The sequence below is a fragment of the Akebia trifoliata genome, chromosome 3 (genome assembly GCF_017979445.1).
Source record: "Akebia trifoliata isolate Shusen 1 chromosome 3, ASM1797944v1, whole genome shotgun sequence".
Taxonomy (NCBI): domain Eukaryota; kingdom Viridiplantae; phylum Streptophyta; class Magnoliopsida; order Ranunculales; family Lardizabalaceae; genus Akebia; species Akebia trifoliata.
This window is the reverse complement of record NC_141377.1, coordinates 6,439,330-6,452,176: the sequence shown is the minus strand read 5'-3', so window position 1 is coordinate 6,452,176 and position 12,847 is coordinate 6,439,330. Positions and strand designations below refer to the sequence as shown.

The following is a 12,847-nucleotide window of genomic DNA, read 5'->3' as shown; positions in this document are numbered from 1 at the left end:
GGATTTGCTAGAGAATAATGGACTTTTTGGATTAAAAAAGTCAAGGTTTTTCTATGACACATTGAAGACAAAATTGAAGGAGTTAAATATACTTTAACCTAGAGATAACAACTTAAAGATGACCAATTTTGCGGAGACAACCAAGGAAATCTTGCGAAAGGTTGAAGAAAAGGACTTTTTAGTCATTTTATAGTCTCTTTTTACAAAAGCCTAGGTCAAGAGTGCATATCATCACTTTAAAAAAAAAAAAAAAAGAGTCGTGCTGAATTGAATAAAAAAAAAAAGGATTTTATTAAGGTGTGCTTGCAAGGCACATGTTAAGATACATTAAATACACCTTCGAAATAAGCATTTGAGGGCATTTTATGAAGTAAAGGTTTTTTTTTTTTTTTAGGTGTATTTGATGCATCTTAAGGTGTACCCTTTAAGTAGATGTTAACATCACTTTGGAAAAACATACTCGAACATATTGAATTGATATGATATGTGCACGGAACCAAAGATTGTTTTCTCGAGATACTTAAGAAAAATTTATAGTTCCATGTACATGCCATGCCAGATGAGTATCTTTGTGGAGTTGTGTTGGAGTGACCTCAAGATGAAATCTCATATCACAATTATTGACGTGAAAGTGGTAGGAATCATAGATGTTTTTTCATGTTAAGAAGTGTGATATGAGGTTCTGAAGTCACTTTAGCATTACTTATTTTTTTAATAATGCTAAAGTGATCTTAAGTTGGAATCTCACATCGCACTTCTTGTTGTGAGAGTGTATGGAAATCATAAATTTTTATTCACTTTCACGACAAGAAGTGTGATTTGAGGTTACATCTTGGGTTACTACTCTCTTTTTATTATTATTCCACGCGTCTTTTTATTTATTTTATATTTTTTTAAAGGAAACGTGGAATCCAACTCGAAGAAGTAATCCCTCAGGATTCGATCACAGAAAACCCTTAATCCGACGACGATCCCCTTGGACCCACAATGTGGGTCCCACCGACGTACGAAGAATCCATTTAATAGAACCTATTTATACAAACAACACTTCGCCTTCGCCACTATCATATTTGTTTCAGAGACGCCTTAACCCTCACTCCGCCACCACTCTATCTTTCCTTCTTCACTTCCTCTTTGATAAATTAGGGTTTTAGAAGATTAGAAAGAAAAAAAAGTAGGGTTTTTTCTTCGAAGATGGTTGCAGATAAGGGAAAGAAATTGAAAGTTGCAGAGCGAGTTGAGGAAGAAGATTCAGATCACATTGATGGCGAGCTCGTCCTCTCAATCGAGAAATTGCAAGAATTACAAGACGAACTCGAGAAGGTATTGTGTTTTTGTTTGTTTTCGATTGTTTCCGCGATTATTTTTAGGTAATATTCTGGTTCAGTTGCGAAAAAGAGAGATAGGGTGCTAACCTATTATTGTTGTTTTGCAGAGAATTTTTATTTTTATTTTTAATATCTCATTTTCGCTAGTAATGGACTTGAATTTTCAATTTTTCATAGGTTGTTTCTCAATTGAACGAAAAAAATGTTTTTTTTTTTTTGGGTTCTATTAGTTGGATTCAGCTATTAAAGATCTTTGTTCAAGTAATCTCATTTTCATAGATTAATGTAGAATTATTAATCTTCTGTAGTACAGTCCCTCTTTTATCAACCAAAGAGAGACTGAAAGAGATTGTTGCACCACTATATATTTAGAGGAATGGGAATCTGACTATCAGTTTCTTACTATAATTTCAGAAGCAGTAGTATAAGGAAGAGAATATATAAAAATCAAACTCAATGTAGTATCCAAAATACAATTTCTACTTAAAAAAAAAAAAAAAAAAACCTTCTTGCACATTGTGAAAATTTTCATCGGAAGGGAATAATTGAAGGGTGAAATTTATGTTCCCTTTTTCTTTTGTTTATTTTAAGTTTGCTCACACATTTCTGCAAACTTTTCCTCATATTATAATCGAGATTATCTAACTTAGATGTTGTGAGATTGTGCTCTCCTTTAATAGTGAGAGTGGATATAAAGGCCTATTTTTCTTTTCAATTTTTAGTTTGTGGGATGATTTTGTGGAGGCTTGTTAGTATCACTTAGTGATTGGAAGATGGTATGTTGTTCTAAGAATAGTGGTGGCTTAGGGCTCAAGATGTTAAAATATAAATAAATGAATTCACTGCTCTTGGGGAAGTGGTCACGGGGATAGATAGGAAGTCACTTGTTTGTGGAGAAAAGTTACTCATAGAAGTACTTTCCTAATTTTGGGTGGGAGTGTAAATTGTTTGTTTTCCTTGCGAATTTGGGGAGTTTCAGTGTTCCTTTCCTTTGTTAAAGGCTTGAGATTCAAAGTTGGGTGCAAGGATAGGGTTCACTTTGGGAAAACTTTTGGTGCAATGACATTCATCTCAACGATATTACGTGGTTCTTTGTTTCATATAATAAAGAAATACTGCATGATTAAGGGTTTTATGCTCCTGTATGGGGATAGTGTCTCTTGAGATTTTGATTTTGGAAGGAATATGAATGATTGAAAAATTGCTTTGGTTACTAGTATTTGAATTGTAGTTCTCTTACTTTCTCCCCCATTTAATGATGATTCATCAGTTTGGGATTGTTCTGTCACTTTCTTGGATGTTGATTCATCAGTTAATGGTGTGTAATCATAGAGGTTTCTTCATACTTGGGTCCTTTTTCTCAGCTTATCGTTTTCTCATACTAGGATATCATATTTTGTGCTTTTATTTTGGTGTTCGAAGTACCATCTATGGTGTTTTTTTTTTTTTCTTTTTCTGTTGGGAAAGGTTGTTCTACACAAAGTTTTGATTATTGACATCTTATTTCATGAAAAAAGTTAATTATAGATTTTTGTTTCCATGTGTTAGCATAGTCATCAAGTTTTGTGACTTATTAAAAAAGTCGTGATTAAATCATGACTTTTTTCCTTAACCGGTTTAATTGCGACTTTTGCCAACTTTGCAATTAAATTGCAAACTTCACGATTAAATCAGTAAAAAAAATGAAAGATGATCTTAATGCATTAGTAAGAGGAGATAGCACTCATGAAGATGATAGTGACCATTTTACCGGTGAAGCACCAGATAATGAGAATGACATTAAATTTGATGATTTTTACCAATTGATTAATCGTAACTTGGACTCATGATTGCAATCTTTTTATATTTTGAACAATATAAACCTTGAATATGTTGTGAACCCGTGGTTATGTTTTCTGGATGTATGGATGATATCAATATGGAGTTTGGTGATTTACTATTATAATTTGATACGGGATTTGATGATATAGTATATGAACACTATTTAGTAGAAACAATTACACAGCCCTAACGCTAGCTTAATTTTTTTCCTTGATTTTTTTTTTTTTTTAATTTCCTAAATAAACCGGATTTTCCCCTTGCCAACTTATTCTAGAACCCAACTTGGTGACTATAGGTGTTAGGCCAACGGGGAAACTATTAACCATCTTCTCATTCATTGTGATCGTGCTAGATCTGTTTGGAGAACCTTTTTTATGTCCATAGTTTGAGATTCATTGGATTTTTCCTAGTTCCATTGTTTTAGTCGGTCACAATTGGGCAACAATGCTTTTCAACTGTAGAAATTATGTTATTTTGAGACTCATTTCCCTAGGTAGCTTTGTGGAAGTAAAGAACCAGAAGTGTCTTCAATGAAGGGAGAATGAGGTCCAGGATGTCGTCACTGTTATAAAATGTTTTTTTTTTTTTCATGGTCCGAGCTCCTGAAGGATTATAGAGGTTTATTTTTTGAGGATTTTGTTTCCAAGTAGGAATTGTAGGATAGTATTGTTATTGGATGGGTATGGGTATGTTTTCAGTTTGCTTGTTCTTTTTCCACTAACCAATGATCGGTTTCCTCGATCTCCTTGGCTCTCTGTATTTCCAACTTGGTTTTTTTAATGACTTATATACTTATACAGAAATAAAGACTCTGAGTGCGTTTACCTCTGTACTGAACTTTTGAGATGTTCTATTAGACACTGATGTTTATAAAAGTTATTAAGTGTTTGCCGGTGGTCATCAGGTCAATGAGGAGGCAAGCGACAAAGTCTTGGAAGTGGAGCAGAAGTATAATGAGATACGCAGGCCTGTCTATGATAAAAGGAGTGAGATCATCCAATCCATTCCTGACTTCTGGTTAACTGCTGTTCGTGTTCCATCCTCAATCTTCTTTCAAGTTTATTTTTCATTATTAGAGTTTTGTTTTTCAATGGACATGGTATTTGGTATTGTCTTTCTAAGAACTCTTTCATCCAGTTGACTTGTGCAATGTTGTCATTTTGCAGTTTCTTAGTCATCCTGCACTTGGTGATCTTTTGAATGAGGAAGACCAGAAGGTTTGGCTCCTGTTCCTAATACAAATGAAAGCTTATTTTTCTCGAATTCTTTCTCTGCCCCGTTTTATATTAAAATTAAATTTCCTCATCACCCATTTTTACTGGACTTTGGGATTTGATTTTAATGCCCAAATTCATGGTTGGCTGCCTCCAATTTGCTGATGCAGATTTTCAAGTACCTAAGTTCTCTGAATGTTGAGGATTTTAAAGATGTGAAATCAGGATATTCTATTACATTTGTGAGTCTGCCTCTTTATTTTGGAATTTGGATTTTCATGCATAGATGCTCTTTTTTTTTTCTTTCCCTTTTTAATATCTTTTTGAAGTTCTATTAATAGGAAATTCAGTTGATGCTGTAATTTTGATGTTTATTAATGATCAGAATTTCAAACCCAATCCTTACTTTGAAGATACAAAGCTTACCAAGACATTTTTCTTCTCTGACGAAGGAACTACTAAGATAACTGGTACAATGATCAAGTGGAAAAAAGGCATGGTAAGGGATATTTATCCTTGTTACATCAGGCAACCTATATTTGTTTTAGTTATAATTTAATTTTTGGGTTTTTGCTTTGCATTCTCAGTATTTGAAGGACATTGCTAATGGTGATAGTCATGAGAGAAAAGGGAACAAGAGGCCCTTTTCTGAAGAAAGGTTGGTGTCCTTAGCCCTTTACCCCTTACCCCTGGTATCTTTTCCTCATATTGTAAAATAAGAGAGCTTGTATGGGCACCCTAACTTTTACACCCCAATTAAAAGTAAAGAAAATAAATGAATGGTTGAGAATAAGTAAAACTCGGGGTGTCAAATGAAGCTTTCTCATTTTTTTGCTAGATTTTTATTTTCAAGGTTTAGGATTTTATATGAGTCTAATCATTATTGTTAACAACTACTGATTGTTTGAACGAGTGTCATAATGTTTTGTATTGTTGTGATTATAATTTGAGCTAAACCTTCATAATGTTCGAAGAGTGTGTTTTAATCTCTAATCGGGGTGTGATTAATAATTTAAGAAATTGGGATGTAATAAGTAAAAGTTGGGGTGCCAATAGCAGCTCTCTAAAATAATTGTATGTATTGGCTATTTATATAAACATTTCGATCATTGAATTGGTTCCCCATTACTGTAGTGACTATTAATAATAGTTTTTCTGTGACCAACATAGTAATGATCCAATAGGAAAACACGTACAATTATTGTATGTGTTTTAATCTCTAATCGGGGTGTGATTAATAATTTAAGACATTGGGATGTAATAAGGTAAAGTTGGGGTGCCAATAGTAGCTCTCTAAAATAATTGTATGTATTGGCTATTTATATATACATTTCGATCATCGAATTGGTTCCCCATTACTGTAGTGACTATTAATAATAGTTTTTCTGTTACCAACATAGTAATGATCCAATAGGAAAGCACTTTCAAGAAAAAAAAAAATGATTCTGTTGGCAAGCTTCAATGAGAATGATGGACTTTGTTTTTTTGGGAGGGGGGGCAGCTATCCCTGCCTGAGCTTGGTGGGCTCACCTGACCATGGGCTCGGGCTCAGATTTCATTGCCATGGGTTTAGTCCTTGGGCAACCCTATGGAACCTGATCCCAATTTATTAACTTATAACTACTTCTGTAGTTTCTAAAGATGTTACAGATATGAAGTATTGCTTTTGTTTCTACCTGGCCAACCCAATGTAGCCCAAGCCAGGCTTGGGTTTTGTGATTGTCAGCTCGGCTAAGCAGGTTATGCCCGAGAGTGGGCGGGCTCAGGTTGACCCCCTGCCACAGACGTACTCTAAGTGTGGTTACGTTCCAAGTAGACCAGCAGATTTTGGGACTGATTCGATCCAGTCCCGAAGTTATCAGATCGGAACAGATCAGATTTTGGGTCTGATTTGATCCATTGACAGCCCTACATGAATGTATGCCCTTTCTTTTTGCTACATGGAGGCGTATATGATATGGTTGTGGACTTGTTTCAATTGTCTATATCTGTAATTTCTTTAACAAACCGGACACTCTAGATTTGTGTGCTTTTTATATAGGGGTCCTTGCAGCAAGGACCTTGCACCTTGCTGAGCTCATATATTTTGATTGCTGTGCAACTTAAGTTTCAAACACATGCACCTTTTCATTATTTACATCAATATTTTTACGATGCACATAGCTAGCTATGTGTACAAAATTTCTGGTTCTCAACTTATGTGTTGTGGTGCAGCTTCTTTAACTGGTTTGGTGAGACTCAACATGATATTGCAGAAGAGTCTCATGATGAGGTAACTCTAGGCTGATATGTTTTTTATTCATTTTACTGCCCTTTGGTTTTGACAAAATCGGATCGAGTATCACAGTTCTGGTGGGATTGAACTGAAATGACTCTTGAAACTTTCCCCATTTGTTCTTTTCTCATAACCGTTATGTTATTTTGTTATTATTATTATTTTACTTCTACAATTGTAGGTTGCAGAGATAATCAAGGAGGATTTATGGCCCAATCCTCTCAGATATTTCAACAATGTAAGTTATTTTTTCAGCTTCTTTTCTTATTTCTGTCATCTTTTGAGGACATGTCACCTCAATAGGGATTAGTGCTGCATATTTTTCTCTTCTCCTGAGGTAATTTGCAACCTTAATGGCGCAGGAGGCTGATGAAGAGGATTTTGATGAAGACGAGCATGATTATAATGATGATGATGATGATGATGATGATGATGAAGAACAAGAAGAAGAAGAGGTAAATGAAAATGGATTATTGGTATCTCTTTATAATATAGATGTGTGATACTTACAACTACTGATGAATGTGGTTCTCTCTATTCAGCTTTTAGAGTTGCCACACCTGAGCTTCTTTGTACTTCGTAATTGTTTCCTTTTTTTCAAGAAACTTCATTCATTTTGAAATAAGTTAATTGACATACATCTTGTTTTTGACCTTCATTGGTCACAAGCTTCAATTAATATTCTTAGAGATTTTATACGAGCAAATAAGAACATGAATTATTTTCACTAGTAAAATCAGATTATGCAAAGCTTCCCAGTCAAATGAATTGAATCCACCCTAGGCATACTGCTTCAAGACCCTAGTTCATGCTGCTTAATTTATCATGAACTACCTTCTATCAGTTCATAAATACTGCCCTGTTTATTAGCATTCTTTAGAGATATGTGTGTGCGTGCCCATTCACATTCTAGAGATATTTGGTTGGTTGAGGTTTGATTTGTTTTGAGTTTTTTTTATTGAGGCAATGCCCTAAGAGACCATCTCATGGTGGTTTCACTCCCTTCATTGGAGGGGGCTAGATGAACATTTATGAGGAGACCATGAGCATGAGGGTGTACCCATGTTAAATGAATGTGAGCAAATAATTTCTCTTTCACTTGTAGCTTTTGTAAAATATACGTGCTTGAATAATTCATTTGTCAAATTTGAGATTCAGAAGAAAAATTTGCTTTCCCTCATGTCTTCTATATATATTCTTTTTGATATGTTCTTTGTGTTCTCACTTAGTATTGTCAAATGCAATCGCATATGCTATTTTTTATCATTAAATCGCATATGCCATTGTGGCATATGCGATTTAGGATTTTGGGATCATTATGACACGCATACAAAAGTATCAATGGCATATGCAATCACATACTGAATATGCAATGACATATTACTTTAATGGGAAAAGATTTAACTATTGTAGTATTAAGTTCAACTTTTTTTAATCTTTCTCCTAAAAATACCCTATTTCCATCCCCTATTCCTGCATTATTACAAGCTATTTCTTTTATTTTTTCATTTGCATATACTCTCTTTAAGTTTTATTTTTACTATTATTTTTTCAAAATATTGAGTTTATGCATTCTAACATAAGATCATGGTATTAAACTATTAAAGTGTTTAGAACTAGAACTTGATAATTGAAGTAGGGCCACCTTCGTATCATGAAATATTTTATACATTATCGACTATTTGTGTCATGCCCCAGGATTTAGGATAACGATTATCCTGAATCCCAAGGGTGAACTATTATACAGATCATAAAGATTCTTATTCAGGTAATTCTTGGAAAAAATTCGATAGTATTTTGTAATAATAGGATAAAATGTTATGCATAGTGCTTGATTGGAGGATGGATTGCATGCATGGAAGTATAGGCCTATAGGGTGTGGTTAGATAAAGATTAATTTATGAAATGTATTTATACAGGTTTATCTTTATCAGGAAATTTTTTATAAGTCCAATTTATAGATGAGAGGCAGCCGAATTTTCTATAGAATTTGATAGTTAGATTTTATCATTTAACTTCCATTCTAATGTGAACTTAATGATGTGATTGATTTGGATAAATGGATAGTGAATAATTAATTGAATTATAGCCATTTTTTGATTTGAGGTAAGTTCACTCCTTGAGATTTGAGGAGTTTGGATCTTGGGGGGTGACAATTTGGCTTCTCGAGTTCTTATATTATTGTTACTAAAGGACTAAATGTAATCAATTTTATTCAATTTGGAAAATGAATGCTATCCAAATATATTGTTCTAGGTTTATTTTTATTTTCTGATTTTTTTAAATTTCTCCTTTTTTCTTTTCTTTATTGTTTTTAAAAAATTTTTAAATAAAAAAATATTTTGTGGCATATGTGATTTCGCATATATACTGGTTGCATATGATAACATTGGTCTCACTATATTTGGTTTTTTTTATCAAACCATCATTTCTCAACTTCACAACCTGTGAGCTTTGAGCTTTATAACCACTTTCTCTGGATTAAAAAAAAAGTCGCACTTGTAGCTATTATTTAGGTCTTACATTCTACTCAAATGGTCACATTAATGTGAGATGCAAATCAATCCAACAGTCACGGGTTGCAATGACAATTTTGTAATCATTTAGATGGTCTTATTTGGGTTTGGAGTAATTTTTTTATCACATTTATTTTGTTGGGAGTAATTTTAGATTAGTTTTGAGTTGTTTATTTATTTTGGTTAATCTGGAGTTTGATTTGAGGTGAAGTATTATTCACGTTATTTTTTCTTTGGGCCTTACTTTAAGGGGTCAAAGCTTGTTGTGTTAGGTAGATTTTTGTGTCACATAAAAGGTTATTCAATGACCTACCCAACGTGCCTAAGATTTTGTGATTAACATGTGCGTGTGCGTGTGTGCGCGCGTGCGCGCATGTGTGAGGCCATCTTGTAGTGATTCCAATATGGAATAATAGTTCTCTTCTTGACATTTTTCCAGTGATTGGATATGGTGTGAGGCCATTTTGGTGTGATTCCGAGGTACCTCTTCATCTTTTTTGTTATCGTTTGCTCCATCTATTCTTTTTCTTTATCGTTTTTCTATTTCTCTTTACATCATACCCTGCTGCCATAAAAAATACAACACCCTTTGCGCTTGCCAAACCATCTCTTTGGATCTCAAAACACTACCTAAAATCCCTCTTAGACCCAATCATAACCTCTCCATAACTTATGCTGTCCCTATACCCTAGTTTTAGTTCATTTAGAACCTAAAACCTAACCCTTTCCCCCATGAAACATATTCATCCATATTGAAAAACTTTGCATTTTCCCTTTTGTCCTGCTGCATCCACTCTGTTATGTATCATCAAAGAAATTTCTTTATGATTGAGAGAAAATTTAAGTGTACGCATTTGTAGCTGATCAAGGGTAGACAGCTTAATCAAAGGGGTGTCCATATAATAATCGCTTGGGAGGACTTTGCATAACATAATCTTCACTTATTGTTAAAACATTATCCCCTCTTTTTTTTTTTTCTTTTTCTCTTTCTTCCGTTGCATCCCTTTTTAATCACCGGGTACTATACAACAGTTAAGAATGGAGTTATATATCCATCGAAGAAAGACGATCTTGTATACACTTCCGGCCCTTATCTATTTGCTACCTGACAGGTAGAATTGATTGATTTCCACCAAATGACTACCCGAAAAGGAAAGCTTTACCTGAAAAGGAAAGCTTTTTCAAAGTAGTCAAGAAACCTTCCCTTAAGCTGAAACCACTTAACGAAAAAAAAAAAAAATACATTTAAAAAAAGTACTGCCCTCACTGCCTCTTGCTCTAGCTCCACCCAATGCTTAGAATGGTGAGTTGATCGAAGATTTGAAATGACCTTCCAAGAAATGGCGATTTTTTGAAAAGAATTTGTTTAAAACGCGTCTTGCACCTTTGCTGATTAAAAAACGCGACCTTTTTTCCTTCGTGACAAAAAATGCTATTTTATTCCTGTTTTTTTCACTTTTTTTTTTTCCATAGAAAAAAAATTAAACACTTTCTTGTTTTTTCAATGTGGGATTAATATATAATTGAATTTGGTGATTCATAAATGTAAAAATATGGGATTTGATGATAATAACTTGATTTTATGAATTTCATTAGATATATATTTTTCATAACTTTTAATATATATTATTGTTTTTTTCCCACCTTTTTCTCTTTTTTCCCCATTTTTAATGTTTTTTTCCGAAGTTTTGCCTTTGCTGATTTAAACCCGTACTCCGACTTTGTGACTATGCCTATGACAAATAAAAAGCTTAAAAATACTTTTTTTCTTCCGTATAAATGAAAGTCTCCCACCGGGATATATCCTGGCTTACTTGGTATGTGGTTTGTCGGGTATTGCATGTACTTGGGGATTTGGGCGAGAAATGGTGCTCTAAGAGGCCAGTGCTCAGTTGCCTCACCCTTGTTAGTCGGGCCTACGGGTCCAGACAACCCCGTCTTACAAGAAAAAGAAAAGAAAAAACAACAAAGTCTTCTAAAGGGAAAACCATCCACTAGTGGAAGACCTTAGACCAACTGAATAGCACATACTGAATTTTGATCACAGTGTCTTCCACGTTTTCCACCTCTCCTTCTAACACCCCTTCAATTTATCTCCTTCCAAATCTCCCACTAGATAGCAAATGGGAGAAGCCTCTAAAGAATTCTCCTACCTGGAATGAGGTGTCACTGACACTGTTTTAGGTAAACTCCAAAATGAGCAACAAAAATACCCCAAATGAGAAATGTCAAATTACAATTTGATAACATGTCATCCACACTTTCCCATGGAACATATATTTCTTAAGTTGGTCTACTCTTGATTTGCACATGTAACATATATTTCTTAAGTTGATCCTGTATGGTTTCATAATAATTGTGGTCTACTTGAGAGTGTAAGACCAATCAGTTAATGGCTACCTGATATTTCTCATTGCCATCTTGCCATTTCTTTGTACATTTCTATTAGTTTCCCCCAAAAATTTTAGAGGTCATTTCCCAATTTCGTTTCCAAATTTCACGTGGGAGTAGCCCAAAGAGGTGATCAATTAAGGGGTAGTCGATTAAGATGGATGAAGGCTTTGATGATTTTTATGAAACATATTTTGGGCACCTATTTTCCATTTTGGCCACTATGATCAACCTTTATTTTGATTTCTTAAATAATAGCTTTCTGTCATTGACTGGATTGGTAAGAAACCAGCAGGGAAGGCTGACGGCTACGTTAATGTGTTGAGAGCTTGAATTTTTTTTTTTGATGTGTAAGCTGGACTTGATTTGAGGCCAATTTTGTTTTATTTCCTTAGCATGCTTTGATATCTGTTACTAGAGTTTGATGAAATGGAAAGTACTATATATCAGAAAAGAGTAATGAAATGTAAAGTGCTTCAATGCAGTGTGGATTTCATTTCTGTCTCCTAGTTTGCTATGTTTTGTTTTTGTTTTGTTTTTTTGGTGTGTTATTAACTTGAGTTTGATTATAGATGGGAAGTTTTTGAGGATTATTTTTATTTTGTCTTTTCTGTCTTCCTGTAAAATGGAGATAATTTGTTAGTTTTGGCAAGAAAAAATCAACAATATTGAATGGTTACAACCAATGATCCTATATGTGGACTCTTCTCTGGATGCTTATCACTGTAAAAGAACGTCAGAGATTGGCATGGCTAAGAATATTCAACTGGGTTGACTTTTGACCTTAGAGATATGTTAGTTTGGACAAATTAAATGTGGTTAAAATAGGACACATTTACCTTTTTAGTTCTCCCTTTATTCCTTTTGTTCTGATGTGTACTCTTCTTGTCAGGGAAAGGACGTTGATGGTGAAGGGGATGACAATGACGATGATGTTGAAGGGGACGACAATGATGAGCAAGACGACGATGAAGATGGTGACGAGGAGGAAGACAACTAAAATCTCCTGGCATGCATTTTAAGTTTTTTGACTTCCGTTGCATCATTGGTTATGCCTCATGTGAAGCAAAACCTCCTACCAGTTGCAACAAGTGCCAGATAACAAGGGATTATGGCACTTTTGATTATATTTGATGGTAGCAATCTTCTATCTTGTAGGGAACTTACTGCTACCATTCGTATTTATATGTTCTGTTTTTTTCCATTTTTTTTTTCTTTATTTTGTTGGGGGGTATATATAACGTGTCAGGGGTTTATGTGAACATGTCAGGAGTTTATATGACGAGGGTATATTGCGGTTTA

At 34.2% G+C, this 12,847-nt stretch overlaps 1 protein-coding gene across 1 annotated transcript; it reads left to right on the top strand.

Moving 5' to 3' along the window:
* Window positions 1–1,030: 1,030 nt before the first annotated feature.
* LOC147405775 (NAP1-related protein 2-like) lies at window positions 1,031–12,847 on the top strand. Its single transcript, XM_086433620.1, has 10 exons — window positions 1,031–1,323; window positions 4,054–4,176; window positions 4,316–4,366; window positions 4,534–4,605; window positions 4,749–4,862; window positions 4,951–5,021; window positions 6,578–6,635; window positions 6,820–6,876; window positions 7,001–7,093; window positions 12,438–12,847. Exons 1-10 carry the CDS (start codon window positions 1,195–1,197, stop codon window positions 12,543–12,545), a joined length of 876 nt encoding a protein of 291 aa, XP_086289746.1. The 5' UTR covers window positions 1,031–1,194; the 3' UTR covers window positions 12,546–12,847.